The 19,787-nt window shown below is 36.1% G+C and overlaps 1 protein-coding gene across 12 annotated transcripts; it reads right to left on the bottom strand.

Annotated features, from left to right (window-relative positions):
* Positions 1–3,045: 3,045 nt before the first annotated feature.
* Positions 3,046–15,297, bottom strand: LOC107830707 (F-box protein At2g26160-like). 12 transcript variants are annotated; one of them, XR_012706123.1, is made up of 5 exons: positions 13,260–14,883; positions 12,201–12,281; positions 6,811–6,891; positions 3,368–3,530; positions 3,046–3,300 (listed from the first exon to the last, which is right to left on the bottom strand). XR_012706123.1 is itself a non-coding variant. In XM_075246744.1 (4 exons), the coding sequence occupies exon 4, from the start codon at positions 11,733–11,735 to the stop codon at positions 10,692–10,694; it is 1,044 nt and encodes a 347-aa protein (XP_075102845.1). In that variant the 5' UTR covers positions 11,736–11,752; positions 12,205–12,281; positions 13,260–13,344; positions 13,559–14,883; the 3' UTR covers positions 10,141–10,691. The 12 variants fall into 12 exon arrangements, 6 of the variants coding, with proteins under 6 accessions (XP_075102845.1, XP_075102846.1, XP_075102847.1 ...); XR_012706122.1 differs by having other exon boundaries at positions 12,205–12,281; XR_012706124.1 differs by lacking the exon at positions 3,368–3,530 and having other exon boundaries at positions 13,260–15,284.
* Positions 15,298–19,787: the final 4,490 nt, after the last annotated feature.

The following is a 19,787-nucleotide window of genomic DNA, read 5'->3' as shown; positions in this document are numbered from 1 at the left end:
AGGTCCACTCTTTTTCCTATTCAAAGATCAGACCCTTGGCTTTGTGTTTTCACATCAAGGGTTATTTGCATATGTAGAGATATCAAAGGAGGCTTCTTACTTCCCAAACAGATTCTCATATATATATAAATTCTGCTTTATCAAGAATACACGGATTATCCGATTGAAAATGATAACAAAATGCATAAGTCATTAGAAGGAGTTCTAAAAATTATACATATGGTATACCACCTAATTACCGTATTTCCTTCATAAGGAAGAAAGAAAAATTAGTATGAATGTTGTATGAAAGTTATAACTAATCTGTATATTGTATGAATTTTATATTTAAGTTATATATTACTCCCTCCGGTCCATAATAATTGATTTATTGGTTGTTTTCACTTAGATCAAGAAATTCACCTTTTCACATTAATTAATAATAAAATTGACCGTATTAACCTTTATTATCTCTTCACATTTTATTTTATTTTATTTTATATTTGACATAATGTCATTTTAGGATTTGGGATGTGATTATTATCAACTCCCACTAAACATTGAATGAAGCAACTGGCAGACGAAGCAACCGGCAGAACATTGAAAACTTTGTGAGCCAGGAACACTATTTACTCCTAACACATACTCAACATTATTTACTCCAAAGACAATGTAGAAAAAAAATAATTAATTCATTCTTAAAATCTGAAAAAATCAGATATTTTGGACGATAAAAAAAGACCAAAAAATCACTTATTGTGGACCGGAGAGAGTATTATAAATGTATTAAATTTATATTACAATAATAGCAACTCATAGTCGGAAGTAGCGAGAAAGAGAAAAATGATGAGCCGGGACGTGCTTCTGAGGCGCGCCAGGAAAATTATGTCAATGATGCTCATGGTATTAGAATGCTTTGGATGTTATGTCTGCTTGCACTCAATTCATGTTGTTTTTCATTTAATTTCATTCTGTGGAGACCTTAAACTGCCATTGCGAATTATAGTTAGTGCTGTAATTTGTTTAGATTTGGAGGTCTAAAGCCCAAATTTCATTAATACTGTTGAATTTGTCTCCAAACCAGCACATTTATGCTATGCTACTAGAGATTCTGATGTTGATTAACAGAGTAACATCGTGTGGCAAAATATTCTCTTTTTCTGGTGGCACTTGCATGTAAGTGCCAATTTTCTGTGATTATGCTAAGGTGCTTGGTGTATTTTTGATCGTTACACTAATCAAATCATAAATCAATATGACAGATGGAATGAGGTATCATTGCCTTTGGTTTGTAAGTTCCAGACTTCCAGTTATTAGGCAAAATACAGAATAGCACAAGAGAAGGAAAAAGTAATTGCAAAAGGAGGCCCCTTTCCCTTATATCTTTGTCTTCTTCATCTACTTGTGCCCTCCTCCTGTGAATACTCTCATGTGAACTATCAAAGATCATTTTAGAATTAATTAATGTCGGGGTGTGTTAGGCAGATTCAAGATTTAAACTTTACGGGTTCAACTTTTAAGTTTTATAGTATTAAATTCATTATATCTTTAAACTTATGTGCTCATATTTACTACTCCTATTTGTTATTTTTTAATAGAACTTCATATATAAATTTATGCTTTACGTCGAAAGTTATGTATCAATTGAACATGTTATTCTAGATCCGCCCCTGGTGTTAGGTGTGTTAATTTGTTGTGTTTGTTTTTTTCTATTCCTTTGGGGAGGGCCTGATAAGAGATAGGACTTAGGAGTATCGTTTGAATCTGCCGACTCCCTTCCAGTTTTACCTATCTCTTTTATTTCTTCTTTTTTCTTTTCTTCTCTTTCTTTTTCTTTTTTCTTTCACCCTTATCCGATTTCCCCCCATTACTGATGTGTTCTCTATTTTTGTCACCAATTTACTTGACAAAACTCATAAATTCCAATTACTAAGAAAATTCTCGCATAAGAATATTTTAATAGATCATATGTTTGTCAATTTTTTAATTTTTACTGAACATATATTTAGTACTAAAAAATTTAACAAAGTAAGATTGAAATAATATTTATGTAACAAAAAACCCGAAAAATCCAACAAACCCGAACAATCCAAACCGATATAATTAGTTTGGTTTGGTTTTGATAAAAACTGAACCAACCCGTTCTATGTACACCCCTAATTTACATAGTTAATAAAAAAATATAAAATGTCCAGCTGAAAAAAGATGAAAAAAGACTAACAACTCAAATTTATAATACTATAACTTGAACTCTAGGCTTTTAATCATTAAATTATCTTTCTGGAAACAATTTAAATATTTTGGTCTTTTGAGTATTGTTAAAGGTTGAGATGTTTTTATTATTTTAAAGTTTAAACCATAATTTTTGGAACAATTTAATTTCGTTTATTTAGAGGGCTAGTGAAATTGGAACTTGATTACCTTATGGGAGAATTTTCTTAGTGATTGGAATTCATGAGTTTTGTCAAGTGAAATTAGTAATAAAAATGGAGAAGATATCAGTAATGGAAGAAACGGATAAGGGAGAAAGAAAAAGGGAGAAAAAAGGGAAGAAAAGAAAAAAGAAGAAAGAAAAGAGGAAGGTAAAGAAAAAAGTACTAATAAAAAGAAAATAGTGTTTGTAATACAATTTAATACAATTAATGAAAGAGCTAATTAGTTTGGGTGAATTCCATTTCGAAAAGGGCATATATGGGCCAACTGTGTAATACTGGCGGACCCAGAATTTTGTGCAAGCGGGTTTAATTTTACAAGTACATAACTTTAGTCGTAAAATAGTAGTTGTCAAGTGGGTTCAAATAAAATATTTATACAATTTTAATTCTAATTTATACATATACACAGTATTATTTTTTGGCGAAGCGGGTTCAGTTGAACCCGCTAGCCACCACCTGGGTCCGCCACTGCTGTGTAACTCTAAGGGCATATATGGACCAACTATGTGACGGTAAGGGCATATTTGAGCTAAAGTATTAACGAAGGGCAAATGTGCTTAATTTCGTATAGTACAAGGGCATATTTGGACCTTTGTCCTTTTCAAAATAAAGTTCATAATATAAGTTATAATTAGGGAAAATCCAAATCATGTTTATCTTTATAGAACTAACCTCCCTCGTGGTTTGAGATATTACGCTTGTATTCCTTTTTTAGAATTTTTTGTAACAAAACATTGTTATATTTCCAAAATGTCATTTTCTATTGCAATGGCCACTTGGATCAGGATATGGCCAGCCACATGTGCAGTATGAACCTTTGCAATTGTGGTTAGATGAATTCCCCGTGTTTTCAACATCTTCGCTAGCATCACGCTTCATCAGCAGCCTAAGATCATTAACATAATCATTAATCAATTATATAAAGGAAAATTCAAGTCTTAGATTAGTAATACCTCATGAGTCATGACCATAATGGCAAGAAATGATACAAGATTTGCAAACCCCGGCGTTCCCAACAGGTATGCATGTCAAACAAGAGAAAATAGCTTGTCTCTTAGCATAAACCTTAGAGAAATGCGAAGCCAAACACATGCCTCTCCAAAGCGAAGCCACAATCTAAAGATAACAGTAGTAATCTCAACACAATTTTCCTTACTAGGACATATGGATCTAAGGTCTCAAAAAGTACGAAAGCATTTGACCATCATAAAGTATATACGATATATTTATCAACTCTATTTCCCATGCAAAAGAAGCTATCCAGCTAGCCCTGAAAGGATCAATTCCAAAACATCATGCTTGTCATGAGCCTAAATCAGGAAAACACTTTCAGCTGTAAAATGAGACTAGCAGATCTGTAAGGTTTGGAGCTAGTTAGAAGTTAGGTTTTTGTAATTCAACAATTCCCTCCTTAGCTTCTTAGGCAATTCCATTCTTCTCCCTGTAAATTCATTTGATCATATCAATGCTAATACTATGTGCTCTATTCAAACCATTGATTGAATTAATCTGATCAGCCATATGCTCAAATTTCACTAATTATAAATGGTTTTTTTTTCGGGTGTGTGTGTGTGTGTGCTGGCACTAGAGGTTATAGGTCACTAACCAGAACTCATTTTTGATAACCGAGAAGTCCCCGAGGCAGGTGACATACGGTTTGAAACGGTGAATAATGGGCCTCCCGCTCTATTCTTCTCCGCTTAAATACAGGGCTTTTGCATGCGGAGGAGTTCTAACTTATGATATGCGCCTAACCCATATATCACAAATTGCGCTCTTACCACTAGACAAAGCTTTGATCCCTAGGTATCTTCTTCAACTCAAAAACAAAATCTCTAAACCCAAATCCCAAAGAAACTCCATTGTCCTCTTTAAAAGTCAATATCCATAACTTATTATATTTCATGTACTTCTGAAAATCCAAAAATCTCATCTAGAGCAAATCCTCAATGTTCTTAGCAAATCCTCTTTTCAGATAAATCACCACCAAAATTTGCTTATGAGTTAAAGATGTCCTTGAAATAGACATCCTTAGACTTCACTAAACTTCCCACATCACTTTCATTCTTCACCAGCTTTGACATTCAACATTTTCAATATCTCAAATACGCCACTGTTTAAGCCTTTCTTGCCAAGTTCTTTTTCCTTCAGAGCGTAAAGTTATTTTTCCCAATGAGGTATTTGAGTTCCACCTTGCTAGGGTTTTCTTTCAAAACCCTTGTCACAAAGTCTTCATTCCCAACATTGTTGCTTCGGCATGTCCAGAGGACACTGAATTTGATCTCCATTTGCCAAGAATAGCATATGGATAATGGTACAAAGAGATCCTTTTCTGATATTTAAAGGAAACTTGAAACAGCATCAAATTACTCCATGCAAGCATTATTTGCAACTTTTAATCACTTAGCTTAATCCCTCTGTCATGCGGTTACATGTTTCAATTCCCCCTATATCCCTAAGTTCTTCCTAACATTATTTAGCTCAATCGTTAGAGAAATGTCTGCTTTTAGAGAGCAGCATTACTTTTCAAAGTTTTTTTCAGTAATTTTGAATTCTTCAGAATCTGTGTTGGGTAATGTGGATAATTTTCTCGCTTTACCCTTTTGTATGCTCTAGATGGATAAATTTAAAAGAAAATCTAGAATAGTTTTCTGCAATTGCTAGGTGATAAAATTTATCTAGAAATAGTTCTAGACTTCTCCTCTAGCACTATAAATAACTCATTTTGTGATCTGGTAATGTAGGAGTGGAGTTTCAATACATTCTGAAATGTGCTTAACGTCTATATCCTTATTCCGTCCTCTATATGTCTTATGATATTATGTAAGGCCAACTTTATATTCCAACAGTTTATGGGATGTATACTGTTGGCACATAACTTGTATAGACCCAAGATCTTGAATAAGCAGTTGTGATGGGAGTCATAGGACTAGCTCCAATAGGCTGTGCTCCTCCTACCTATGCCTACCTTACTACTCATGGCTATGCCACAGCCGAGGGCAGGCATGCATGGATACCGTAAATGGCATAATACTAGGATACAACTTTTCCAAGAGATGGTTACAGAACTTTATGAAGATGTGGTGGCTGCAACTGCCATCTTCTTATGCATTTGCAAGCTCAATGTGCATCATTCCAAATTGTGACTGCTATTGTGAGCAATCCATAGGATATTCTTTTGATGGAGTGCATCATATATAGTGGAACTCAAACCCACCATTTCTTTACCATTTCAATTTAGGTTTCGGCGTCAAAGAAGACACTGTGGTTTAGGCAAACACAAAGGCTGTATTATCAATTATGCGCATTTTCCCGGGAGGGGCATGCCGAGATGCCTCTAACGATATCTGGTGAGCCCAATTTCCCAATCAATGATGTGATTAATGCATCCCTACATGATGATTTCTGGTCCATCCTACACACAACTGTTGGGCTACCCGTGAGGACCTAGGCATCTCATTGCATGCAAATTAGCATTGTAATTCCTGAAGATATGATCACCGCATAACTTGTTTAGATTTTTTTATTATGTTTTAGGTAACATTTCTGTATTTTCAATTTTTGTTATTGCAGAGAAATGATGAGCAGGTTGCTGGATTCATATTCACTGCAATTGTGTACCATTGTATTCACATTTTAACAAAAGAATTTGCAAATTTCATCATCATTTCATGTTTTGACACAAAGCTAGGAAATATGGCTGTCGTATCTCTGCATAATATCATAACTCGTCATGTCAATTCATTAGTCATTAGAAGATTGGTATGATTCAGCTTGAATAACCTGGGAATGAGGATTTTTTTGAGATAAGCAAAATACCTGGTAATATAGCCTATTAACCAATATGTGCAAAGCTTACACACAAAAAAAGAATTATGCCGAACTTCGTTTCCATTTTGATCAGTGTTAATAGCTAAATATTAATCATAATTTTCCCTTCTTGTAAAGCTAGTCAAAGTCATCTATGCTGATATGGGGTCTTTGAAAAATCTATAAGACCAATGAATACATTTCATTGAAGTCCAAAAGTTTCAACACATCACTCCATCTTTGCTATGCAAGTGCCTTGACAATGGTGCAACCAAATAACAGGACTCTATGGTAATCTAGTAATATAGAAAGCAATGTAATAGAATTCGAGAATTATTTTATAATGGAATTGCAGTGTTCTTTAGTAGAGATGGATTCCTAACTACAAAATTCTTCCATTATTGCGTATGTATCTTGTTTTTTTAAAAGTCACTCTTGTGTATCTATCTTTAGATCTCATTTAGAATTGCCTCCTCAAAATATATTTATAGCCAAGATATAAATTAGGGTTAAGTATGACAATTAACTAACTTAAACTATAGAATTACCATATTGTAGTCTAGTAAGCTTAATTGAATGAGAGTACCTTGTTGATAAAAATTTCTCCTTTATCATCAGAAAGCACTGAGTCTAACTCGGATACTGGTGCCACAATCATCTCCCTCACCTGAAATCAAAAGGAAAAGAAGCAAGGTTTATTTAGCTATCATTAGATGTCATAATATTTTACTTCTTGTTTAGTAGAGCCCGTTCCCATTTGTCATGTAGTTTAATTGCAAATGAAGCATCAGAAAGAAAATGTTCGATGAAGTACTTCCTAAGGAAAGATAAGTGCGTCATAAATATAGCACCAAGGAGGTGCTGTCAAAAGTATTTACATATCAACCGAGAAACGAGATTACACCTCAACTCAAAATATAAGAACTATTGCTAGTATGGCTGAATTGAATACAAAGGATAGAGGAGGAGGGATGAGAAACTTAGACCAGAAAAGGGGGATGAGAGGACACAAAATTCTTCTTCACACTATGCATGTCGTTCCTTGCTAACTCCTAACCCCTTTTTAACCGGTTCCCAATTTGCACCATTGATTTCTTTTCCAAGCCCACTAACCTGGGTCCCAGATTAACCTGTGAAGACCTCCTGGCCCTGTTGCTTGTTCTCGGGCCAATAGCTATTTGTGTTACATCCTTGTTGGTATCCCATATTGGACTAGGGCTGATTCACAACAGATTCTATGAGATCTATAGCTGCTTCAGCATCATTGACAAGTCTTATTTATACCAACTAAAAATAAAGTAAGCAATTCATTTGATCTTCTAAAAAGGAATTTTCTGTCTTCGAAGCATCTATAATTTCTCTCCCTTCAGACTATCCACCATATACATGCAGGAACAGTGTACTCCACTTTTTTTTGTTGTCCTCCCTCTAATGTTCCAGCATTTCAGCAGCTCACACATATCCTTTGGGATAATCCATTTAAGTCCCTCCATATTAAGAAACCATTGTCATAGCTAAGCGGTAATATGGCAATGCAAAAATATGTGATTAATAGCCTGTTTGGCCAAGCTTCTTTTTGGGCTAAAAGTATTTTATTTTTGCCAAAAGCACTTTTGGCCAAAAATTGAGGTGTTTGGCCAAGCTTTTGGAAGGATAAAAAGTGTTTTTGAGGAGAAGCAGAAGCGGTTTTTGAGAAGCAGAAAAAAGTAGCTTCTCTCCAAAAGCACTTTTCTGAGAAGCACTTTTGAGAAAAATACACTTAGAAGCAGTTTTCAAAAGCTTGGCCAAACACTAATTACTGCTCAAAAGTGCTTTTCAAATTAATTAGCCAAACACAAACTGCTTCTCACCAAAAGCACTTTTTAAAAAAGTACTTTTGAGAAAAGTACTTCTCAAAATAAGCTGATTTTAGAAGCTTGGCCAATGAGGCTATAACACCGTATGGCTTGCCTCTACATAAACAGCTTTTCAAACATAATTGAAAGTTGTGTTAAACAAGCCTTTGAGTTACCAACCAACAGAAACATGCCACCTTATAAGGAGCATTTGATTCCATCAAGCACTTGTTCTCTGAATTCTTTGCACAAAACTAATGCAAATAAACACGCCTACATAGAGCAGAGATTCTCACCCTACCTGCAAATTAGGCTACTTGCTAACAATCCAAGCTGGAAACTCTTACTACCCAAAGCCTAATACTTTGTTAGCTTAGACTGCCTTTGAATACATTCCTTGTTTTACTCGATGAGAGAACCAAAATTTCCCACCAATTGCTTGTTGGGCAGATGAACATTGTGGCCTCTCTTAAAGGTCTTGACATTTTCTTTGAAGAATCTCACTCGTCTAATATGCAATATCATTTTTTTAGACGCTAGTGTCTAGGCCAGCTTGTTCGCACCTCGACTATTCCATCGGGTACCTGCTACTGCTACCGCCCACCAGCACGGTAACTCTTTCCACCAAGGCTTGGAAAGATGGAACGAAATCACCTAGTGTTTTTGCCCCAGCTAAGATTTGTAACTGTTCTTATGGCTCTACTCTCATTTCAATGAACACTAGGTCACACCCTTGGGTGCATCTAATACGCAATATCATTTGATAAACTGAAAAGAGATGTCGAATAGTTAGGAGAGGAAGAGATGGAGGTGTTTTTAAGATAATTTAAGAAGTTACTTTTTTTTAATATAGCACATACATGAGAAATAAGTAAAAGAAACGGAAGCTAGAATCTTAGAAATTAAGGATAATCATATACACGAAACCTTAATATAATTTTTCTTTAATAACATACTAGACATTGATAAGAAAATGTGTGCTTTTCTTTTTCTTTAAATAGCTTTTGTGAAATTCACAAGTAGTTGAATTACCACCTTTTTCTAGTTATATGCATGGATACTTCTGCTTAAATTCATTAAGGGGTCGTTTCGTTCAATTGTGGGATAGACAAGGATATTCATCCCATGGGATTAGCTATCCCACCTTCTCTATAAGATAGCTAATCCCACCATTTTGGTATAAAATTTATCCGGGATTAACTGATACCCATAACTAAACATGGGATAAATACAATCCCAAATTCTATTCCAACATTTAGAATCCTTATCTGGCAACCCAATGACCCCTAAAGGTATACACTGCACGTGGTGCCAGTTTTCCACCAAGTCAAATTAACTATCAGGTTTGTGATTACATTTGATGTATCCAGTGAAGATGAGACACCCTTATCTCTACCAGATATATCATTGCCAAGGAGCAACTTTGCTAAATTTTCCTTCATCAACTGCAAATCTAAACGGGAAAAGAAGAACAATAGGTTATAGATAGAGAAGAACCGGAGAATGTTGTGTGTTTTTGATGTAAGATATAATGTGGAATCTCCTTCATGTATAAATAACTTAATTAATCTACATGAATTTACTTTGGAATACAAACAGGTGCCGGAAGTTGTAAAGTATGACTTTTAGGCTTTTCAAATGAAAGAATGAGAGTAAAAAAGAACAAAAAAGAAGAAGAAAAGATAAATATGATTCTTAGTTTACAGATGTGTTGCATCACCTTACTTAAGACCAAATATTATATAATATACTAGTAAATTTAAAGAGTTCGTTGAATATGAGTCGATTTTCCCATGTGCGACGCAAGTTATACTTGCAAATGATAAAAATTCTGTACTGGAGTTCATTGATCCCATGTGTAATTGAGGTAAAAAACCAGCCAATAACGTCGCTAGACAATTCCTCCTTGGTGTTGTTAAAAAGATTAGTTATCGAAAAGTTTCAGCTGGTTGTACCTCAATATAAAAGAATCAAAGCAACCAAGTCAATCAAATAAATGCGATAATGCAACAAAAGGCTAAACTGATAAAAAGCAAATATTAACATATAGTACGTAATTCTTATTGATCAGCTTTGCCAATGTAACAAATGCAAGTATAACGTCTTCTGATCTCGAGCACCATAACATCAGCATATGAAATTATCAAGCAAAATATTTTCCAGGTATATTGGTAGACAATGGTCCTTCTTAAGTGGGATATATGTGTGTCCACAATAGCTGAAATTTACTAACTTGTTTACTATTGAACCTGGGATCAAACCTGCTTCAGCCTCCAGCCTTTAGATAAGACACGGACAACTAAAATGACATGTTCGAAGGAGATAAATGTAGGGGGAATCAAATGAGAGAGTTAAAATTTACAAACTAAATATTTCTTTTTTATTGTTACTTTGCAAACTAAATATCATAAGCCTCGATCATCTATTAAACACAACAACAATCCACCAGCCAAGATTACAATGAAGGAGAATAAACAGATTAACTTAGCTTTAAACTGATAATACGGTAAAAATAATAATTTAAAACAAACAATAAGTTGCAATCACATTATTAGTGATGGCATAACCCAAGTTGGTGGGCAAATAAGGCTTATTGACAATCCAGGATAAAATGATTCAATTTTTCCATCTTTTAGATTGTAAGCCCCCATATCTCTTCCAGCCCCTCCTTCCACATTTCTAAATCTCCATTGCGGCCCAAAAAAGTTGATAAATCTCCCAAGGTTTTAATTTCCTCTTCCTTGAATTCACCTTTGGTTATATCTAGTTCAGATATTTTAAATTTAAAGCTCTTAAAAGTACCGTTTGGATCCTCATCTATGCTCTCGATTGCATATCGAGTAACAAGTAATAGTGCACCGGATAACACAACTAGGTAGAACTGAACTGAAGGCAGTTTAAACATATCATCTTCAAGCTCAGCAAGCAAGCGTGTCTGTACACTTGGTTGCGTAATGTTAGGCCCTGCAATATCATAAGCCCATACTTCGCCACGGTAACTCACGGAATAAAATTGGCCCTTAAAAAAAATCATATTGCAGACTTCACCATCAGTAACAACATCAAGCTCCGTCCAATTAAGATCTCCGGGTCGCCAAAAAGCCAAACAAGAACCTCCTCCATAATAGTGCACCAATAGCGCATAATCTGATGTAAGAGATGGATTTGCAGATAAGATAGTTTTGTCTATGCAGTGCCAACGCTTTCCTTCACGTGGTCTTTCGAGATAATCGAGACCATGAAAAGACAGTAAGTCTTTTCGGGAGGGAAGTTGTATATTGATTCGAGATAAAGGATGCAACAAGTTCATCTCCCCCGTATTATTTGCCACGGTGCAAAGCCATCCCTCGGATGGTAAACACTCTCGTCCTCTAGCTTCCGGGAGAAATATTCTTGAAACTTTCTTCTTGGAAAGAGAGTAAAATTCTCGATAATCGTCATCTTTGGCACCCAACATAAGCAATGGAACTTGGGGCGAAAGCACATCAAAATTTTGCTTTGAAGCAGCAGTTCGCCATGAGGTACAAACGGCACCAAAAGCAATGAAATCTTCAATCACTTTAACACGCTTTGCAATCTCAGTAATCAGATCGATGGGCAACTCTGCCCAGTTCGCCATAGTTTGAGGATGTGAGGCTTCTCTATTTCTAGGGAAAGGAAAAAGAACCACTTCCATAGCAAGACAAAAAGAACCTAAGGACATATATATAGGCGTGCAAGTAAGTTCCTATATTGACATGGATTTTGAATATCAATGACAAGCCCAAATTTTTTCTCATTTAGGAACTAGGAATTGGACTCGGCATGAAAGTAAATTCCTATATTGACAAGGATTTTGCTTATGACAAGACCAAAAAATTCGGAACTAGTTGGATTTGGACTCGTACAACTAGTAGGATAAAGTTCACGATTAGCCATTTTTAGAGTATGTATTGAAACAATAGCCCCAAGTTCAAAAGTGTTGCAAATTAACTATTTTTAACACGAAAATAAAATTTAAACAAAAATACCCGTAAAAATAACACATACCAACTTTTTCTGCATTTTCTAAAAATCGCATCAATAATCTTCCACTCTTTACATGGGTGGGTTATATCCCTTGGAAAGAAGAGATAAAACAAATATACAAAGTAAAACTTACCAACCTAGATTCGTATCATCGCCCGTTCGTCGCCGTCGATTATTCCGGTGAAGCTTCCCAATCGTCGGCAACCATCAAATTCTGGAAGTTGTAAAGTATGACTTTTAGGCTTTTCAAATGAAATAATGAGAGAAAAAATAACAAAAAAGAAGAAAAAAGATAAATAGGATTCTTAGTTTATAGATGTGCTACATCACCTTACTTGAGACCAAAATTATATAATATACTAGTAAATTTAAAGGGTTCGTTGAACATGAGTCGATTTTCCCGTAAGTTATACTTGCAAATGATATAAATTCTGTACTGGAGTTCATTGATCCAGTGTGTAATTGAGGTACAAAAACCAGCCAATAACATCGCTAGACAATTCCTCCTTGGTGTTGTTAAAAAGATTAGTTATCAAAAAGTTTCAGTTGGTTGTACCTCAATATAAAAGAATCAAAGCAACCAAGTCAATCAAATAAATGCGATAATGCAACAAAAGGCTAAACTGATAAAAAGCAAATATTAACATATACGTAATTCTTATTGATCAGCTTTGCCAATGTAACAAATGCAAGTATAACGTCTTCTGATCTCGAGCACCATAACATCAGCATATGAAATTATCAAGCAAAATATTTTCCAGGTATATTGGTAGACAATGGTCCTTCTTAAGTGGGATATATGTGTGTCCACAATAGCTGAAATTTACTAACTTGTTTACTATTGAACCTGGGATCAAACCTGCTTCAGCCTCCAGCCTTTAGATAAGACACGGACAACTAAAATGACATGTTCGAAGGAGATAAATGTAGGGGGAATCAAATGAGAGAGTTAAAATTTACAAACTAAATATTTCTTTTTTATTGTTACTTTGCAAACTAAATATCATAAGCCTCGATCATCTATTAAACACAACAACAATCCACCAGCCAAGATTACAATGAAGGAGAATAAATAGATTAACTTAGCTTTAAACTGATAATATAATAAAAATAACAATTCAAAACAAACAATAAGTTGCAATCACGTTATTAGTGAAGGCATAACCCAAGTTGGTGGGCAAATAAGACTTACTGACAATCTAGGATAAAATGATTCAATTGTTCCATCTTCTATATTGTAAGCCCCCATATCTCTTCCAGCCCCTCCTTCCTCGTTTCTACCATATTCCAACCAATCATCAGTAAAATATATGTGATTAGGTTTGATTCCTGAAAACTTAGAAGAGTCAACGCAACTTGCTCCATTGCGGCCCAAAAATATTGATGAATCTCCCAAGGTTTTAAGATCCTCCTCCTTGAATTTACCTTTGGTTATATCTAGTTCAGAGATCTTAAATTTAAAGCTCTTAAATGTACCATTTGGATCCTCACCTATGCTCTTGATTGCATATCGAGTAACAAGTAATAGTGCACCAGATAACTCAACTAGGTAGAACTGAACTGAAGGCAGTTTAAACATATCATCTTCCAGCTCAGCAAGCAAGCGTGTCTGTACACTTGGTTGAGTAATGCTAGGCCCTGCAATATCATAAGCCCATACTTCGCCACAGTAACTCACGGAATAAAATTGGCCCTTACAAAAAATCATATTGCAGACTCCACCATCAGTAACGACATCAATCTCCGTCCAATTAAGATCTCCGGGTCGCCAAAAAGCCAAACAAGAACCTCCTCCATAATAGTGCACCAACAACGTATAATCTGATGTAAGAGATGGATTTGCAGATAAGATAGCTTTGTCTATGCAGTGCCAACGCTTTCCTTCACGTGCTCTTTCGAGATAATCGAGACCATGAAAAGACAGTAAATCTTTTCGGGAGGGAAGCTGTATTTTGATTCGAGAGAAAGGATGCAACAAGTTCATCTCCCCCGTATTATTTGCCACGGTGCAAAGCCATCCCTCGGATGGTAAACACTCTCGTCCTCCAGCTTCCGGGAGAAATATGCGTGAAACTTTCTTCTTGGAAAGAGAGTAAAATTCTCGATAATCGTCATCTTTGGCACCCAACATAAGCAATGGAACTTGGGGCGAAAGCACATCAAAATTTTGCTTTGAAGCAGCAGTTCGCCATGAGGTACAAACGGCACCAAAAGCAATGAAATCTTCAATCACTTTAACACGCTTTGCAATCTCATTAATCAGATCGATGGGCAACTCTGCCCAGTTCGCCATAGTTTGAGGATGTGAGGCTTCTCTATTTCTAGGGCAAGGAAAAAGAACCGCTTCCATAGCAAGACAAATGAATCTAAGGACATATATATAGGCGAGCAAGCAAATTCCTATATTGACATGGATTTTGAATACTAATGACAAGCCCAGATTTTTTCTAATTTAGGAACTAGGAATTGGACTGGGCGTGCAAGTAAATTCCTATATTGACAAGGATTTTGTGGATGACAAGCCCAAAAAATTCGGAACTTGTTGGATTTGGACTCGAATTGTACAACTAGTATGATAAAGTTCACGATTAGCCATTTTTAGAGTATGTATTGAAAAAATAGCCGCAGGTTCAAAAGTGTTGCAAATTAACTATTTTTAAAGCAAAAATAAAATTTGAAAAAAAATACAGTAAAAATCACACAGACCTACTTTTTCTGCATTTTCTCAGAATCGCATCAATAATCCTCCACTCTTTACATCAAGGGTTATATCCCTGGGAAAGAAGAGATGAAACAAATATATATTATAAAGTAAGACCTACCAACCCAGATTCGTATCATCTCCCGTTCGTCGCCGTCGATTATCCCGATTTGAAGCTTCCCAATCTTCGGCAACTAGAACCGCCGATGATAACAAACAACAGCTTCAATTTTTATACTTAGGTTTGTCGATTATTTTGATTCAGATATGTTAATACATGTTTGTTGAGGATTTGGTATTTGAAGGTAAGAATATTTGGGGGCTTTCAAAGCGAGATTCTGATTCAAGGAAAAATTAGAATTATCACATTGTGCGAATTTTCTAAATCAAAGAAGCATTGTCTGTCTGAGTTTCTAGATCATCACCAGTTACAAAGATGGATGCTCATTGTGGAGTTTAAATTTGACAGGTTTTAAATTCTGGAGTTTAATTTGGAGGAGCTTGAACTCCATAATATCATGTTGGGAGTTTAACCTATATATAAGAATACTAAGGACCGTTTTGCCATAGATTTTGCTAAAATAAACTTGGGTTTTATTTGTCAAACACATGTTTGACCATAGATTTTGCCTACATTTTAGCCAAATCCCAAATCTCAAATACCAAATCCCAAAACCAGCTCAATAGTTGGTTTTTGGGCCAAAATATCACTATTATATTTTTTAAAAATTGCCCAAACTTTTGTATTTTATAAAAGAGCCCACCATTTATTATTTTGTAACGATGTTGCTTCGTCTTCTTGGTCATCTGATAGTGTATCATGTAGTTCATTATAAAAATGATAATTTTGTATCAAATTTATTTATGTTCAGGACTATGGTTTGCGATATTATAATTAATGTTATTGATAATGGTACTGTTGGGTATTTGTGATAGTTTTTAGAACTTGTGGGTATAAGTCATGTTTAATATTTTTCCAAATCAAACTTCACCCAAAATAGATGTCCAAACACATTTCATCTTCAAACCAAACTTCACTCAAATCAGATTTTTCAGAATAAATTTGGGAATCTATGGCCAAACGCTAGCTTAGTTTGTATTTAGCTAATCAATTTGAAAAGCACTTTTGAGCAACAATTAATGTTTGGCAAAATTTTAAGAAACTGATTCCAAATGTATTTTTCTTAAAAGTATTTTTCAAAAAGTGCTTTTAGGGAGAAGCTAAATATTGTTGCTTCTACTCAAAAGTATTTTTTTTCCCACAACTTTGAAAAAAAAGTACTTTTGGCCTAGAGAAACTTGGTCAAATAGATTATAGCAGTGGCTATTGCTAATTACATTTGAATTTGCGATTATCTTTCAATTACCGATCCGAAAAATGGCTAACTTGTGCAATTTTTACTTGAGACTCTGAATCGTGGCGCAAAGGTCTAACATGTGTTGAGACGGCTCACATAATTATCATTCGAATTGAGAAATGTATATTGTTAATTGCCTCCAAAACTAATAGCCGACAATGTATATTTTTTGTATATATGCGTATTATATACGGAAAATATACATACTTTATATAATTTTCGGATAGCAAATACATTAATTTCGACTGACCAACCAATTTTGTATTTTGCTTTACTTCACACAACCCAAACATGGTATATCTACTTGCATTCTAGCTCAGCCAGATAAGGAAAAGGGAAAACAAAAGTCCAAAAAGATAAGTGTATTAGATTTCTTAGTTACATTCTTTTCGTTCATATTGATTTTATTTCTTTCAATGTACAAACTTATGTAAGTTCACTGATTATTTAATGCTTTTTATTGTGATATATTTGATTGAACATAGCTTAAGTTACATTACATTTTTCCACTGTTGTAGAACAGCATTGACGGAAATATGCAAGAAAACATGGTCCTAAATAGGGTGAAAAAGCTCCGTAGAGACGTTATATTTGTGAACTGAATACCAAGGAGGCATATTAAGTTAAAGACATAATATTTGTGAACAGAATATCATAGGCCTAAATCATTCGGAGAAAATAAAGATAGAACTGATTAAAAACTTAGTAGGTGTTTGGACATAAAAATTATAATTTTGAAGAAAAGAAAAGGTAGTATTTGGAGTTAAAGTTGAAATATAATATTTGAAATTTGAAATTGTGTTTAAACATGTATTTTACTTTTAAAAATGTTACAATTTTATGAGTGGGAAAAAAGTTTTTTCTAAAAATATTGAAATTTTGAAAAACTCGCTTTCGAAAAATATCCAAATACTTGCAAAATTTTATGGAGGGGTCGGGCCTATGCGAAAGGCGTGGGCTATAACACACGTGAATCAGGCAGATGACAAAAAACGAGGAACGGTCATGGCAAGGCGGTGACTATTATTTCTTAGATCGTTTTTGATGGTTTGGAAAAATATTTAGGCGATCAGGTTCCGAAGGCCCGGCCCAATATGGAAGGCGTGGGCTATGGCACATGAAAATCAAATAATAGAGCGAAATTCCAGTTTTATGGCCGTAAAACGCCAAATAACGAGGAACGGTCGTGGCGGGGCAGTGAATATTGTTTCTTAGGTCATATTTATGGTTCAAAAAAATTTAGGCAATCCGGATCAGGGGGCTCGGGCCCATACGAAAGGCGTGGGTTATAGTACACGAAAATCTGGATTTCGGACGGAATTCCAGATTTATGGCCCTAAAATGCCAAAAAACGAAGAACGATCATGGCTGGGCAGTGACTATTGTTCCTTTGGTCATTTTTGATGGCCCGAAATATTTTTAGGTGATCTGGGTGCAGGGACCCGGGCCCATGCGGAAGGTGTAGGCTATAGCATATGAAAATCAGGTAATCGGGTTAAATTTCAGTTTTATGGTCCTAAAACGCCAAAAACGAGGAACAGTCATGGTGGGGCGGTGACTATTGCTTCTTAGGTCATATTTGATGGTCCGAAAATTTTTTAGGTGGCCCGGGTCTAGAGGCCCGCGCCCATGCGAAAAGCGTGGGCTATAGCATATGAAAATCAGTTAATCGGGCGAAATTCAAGATTTATGGCCCTAAAACACAAAAAACGGGCACGGTCATAGCAGGGAGGTAACTATTTTTTCATAGGTCATTTTTGATGGCTCGAAAAAAATTTAGGCGACCGGATCCCAAGGTCTAGGCCTACGCGGAAGGCGTGGGCTATAAATTTGGGAATTGAGCGACATTCAAGTTTTATGACCTTAAAACGCCAAAAAACGAGGAACGGACATGGCTGGGTGGTGACTATTGTACCTTTGGTCGTTTTTCATGGCCCAAAAAAATTATAAGCGATTTGGGTACGGGGGCTCGAGGCCATGCAAAAGGCATGGGTTATAGCACACGAAAATCAGAAAATCGGGCGGTACTCCAGTTTTAAGGCCCTACAAAGTTAAAAAAAATGAGGTACGATCATGGGGGGAGGGGGTAACCATTGTACCTTAGGTCATTTTTGATGGCCCAAAAACTTTTAACCGATCTGGGTACGAGGGCCAGGGCCCATGCAGAAGGTGTGGGCTATAGCACACGAAAATTAAAGAACCGGGCAAAATTCTAATTTTATGGCTCTAAAATGCCAGAAAATGAGGAAAGGTCACAACACGGCGGTGACTATTGTTCCTTTCATCATTTTTATGCCCCGAAAAGTTTTTAGGTAATCCGGGTCCAGGGGCTCAGGCCCATGCAAAAGGCGTGGGCTATAGCACACAAAAATTCAAAAATCGGGGCGGAATTCCAGTTTAATAGCTTTACTTGCAAGATAATCATCAATTAGGCTCTTGTAGGCTTTGAGGTTTGTTCCCCTCTCCCAAGTATTCTCCTCTGCATCACACCCCTGCCATTTCACCAAGAACTCTTGGTGATCTTTCCTTGAGGCGTGAATAACTCGATCATCAAGAATAGCTTCAGCACGTCTTTTCCCGGTTGAATTGGGGCCTCGAATACATGGTATTGTGAGTTGGCTTCGTGAAGGATCCTCCATTTCTTCGCGAAAAGGTTTCAAGAGACTGACATGGAAAACATGATGGATTTTTCACCAAGCTGGGGTATCCACCCGGTATGCAACTTTCCCAATGCGCCTTTCAATGGACAAGGGTCCAATATATTTTTGCAATAGGCAAGGGTCATGGACCCCTGCAAACAAGTACAGCTTTGGAATTTTGACCATCACTTTGTCTCCCACTTGGTATTCAACAAAGCGACGATTCTGATCAGTATGCCTCTTCATCCGCTTTTGGGCTTTGACAAGATAGCTCCGCACTATCTCCAAATTTTGCTTCCATTCTTTTGATAAGCTAGCAGCCGGAGGAGATTTTGACATGTTTGGTGCGTTCACAGTATGTGGGTGTAGCGGTTGTTGTCCGGTAACAATTTCAAAAGCATTTTTGTTGGTACTTGAGCTCTTTTGTGAATTGAAACACAGTTGAGCAACATCTAGAAGCTTCACCCGGTTCTTCTGCGATCCGGTTACAAAGTGTCGGAGATATTCCTCTAGCATGCCATTGAATCGCTCCGTCTGGCCATCAGATTGTGGATGAAAACTTAAGCTATGACTCAATTTTGACCCGAGACACTTAAAGAGTTGGGTCCAAAAGTTGCTAGTGAAGCGTAAGTCGTGATCACTAACAATGTCTTTTGGTAAGCCCCAATATTTGACCACATGAAAGAAGAAGAGTCGAGATGTATCTTCTGCTGATATATATTGTGGGGCTGTTATAAAGGTAGCATATTGGAAAACCGATCCACCACAACCAAGATAGTTGTGAGATCTCCAACCTTGGGCAATCCGGTGATGAAGTCCAGGGAAACGCTTTCCCAAGGCCTTTTTGGTACAGCTAGTAGTTCCAAGAGTCCTGATTGCGTCAAATGGTCTGACTTATCCTTCTGGCATACTAGACAAGTCTTCACATATTGAGCGACGTCATCGACCATTTGAGGCTAATAATATGCACGGCGAAGCAATGCCATGGTGCGTTCCTCACCGGGATGACCGGCCCACAAAGT

The sequence above is a fragment of the Nicotiana tabacum genome, chromosome 23 (genome assembly GCF_000715075.1).
Source record: "Nicotiana tabacum cultivar K326 chromosome 23, ASM71507v2, whole genome shotgun sequence".
Lineage (NCBI taxonomy): Eukaryota > Viridiplantae > Streptophyta > Magnoliopsida > Solanales > Solanaceae > Nicotiana > Nicotiana tabacum.
This window is presented reverse-complemented; position numbering and strand designations above follow the sequence as displayed.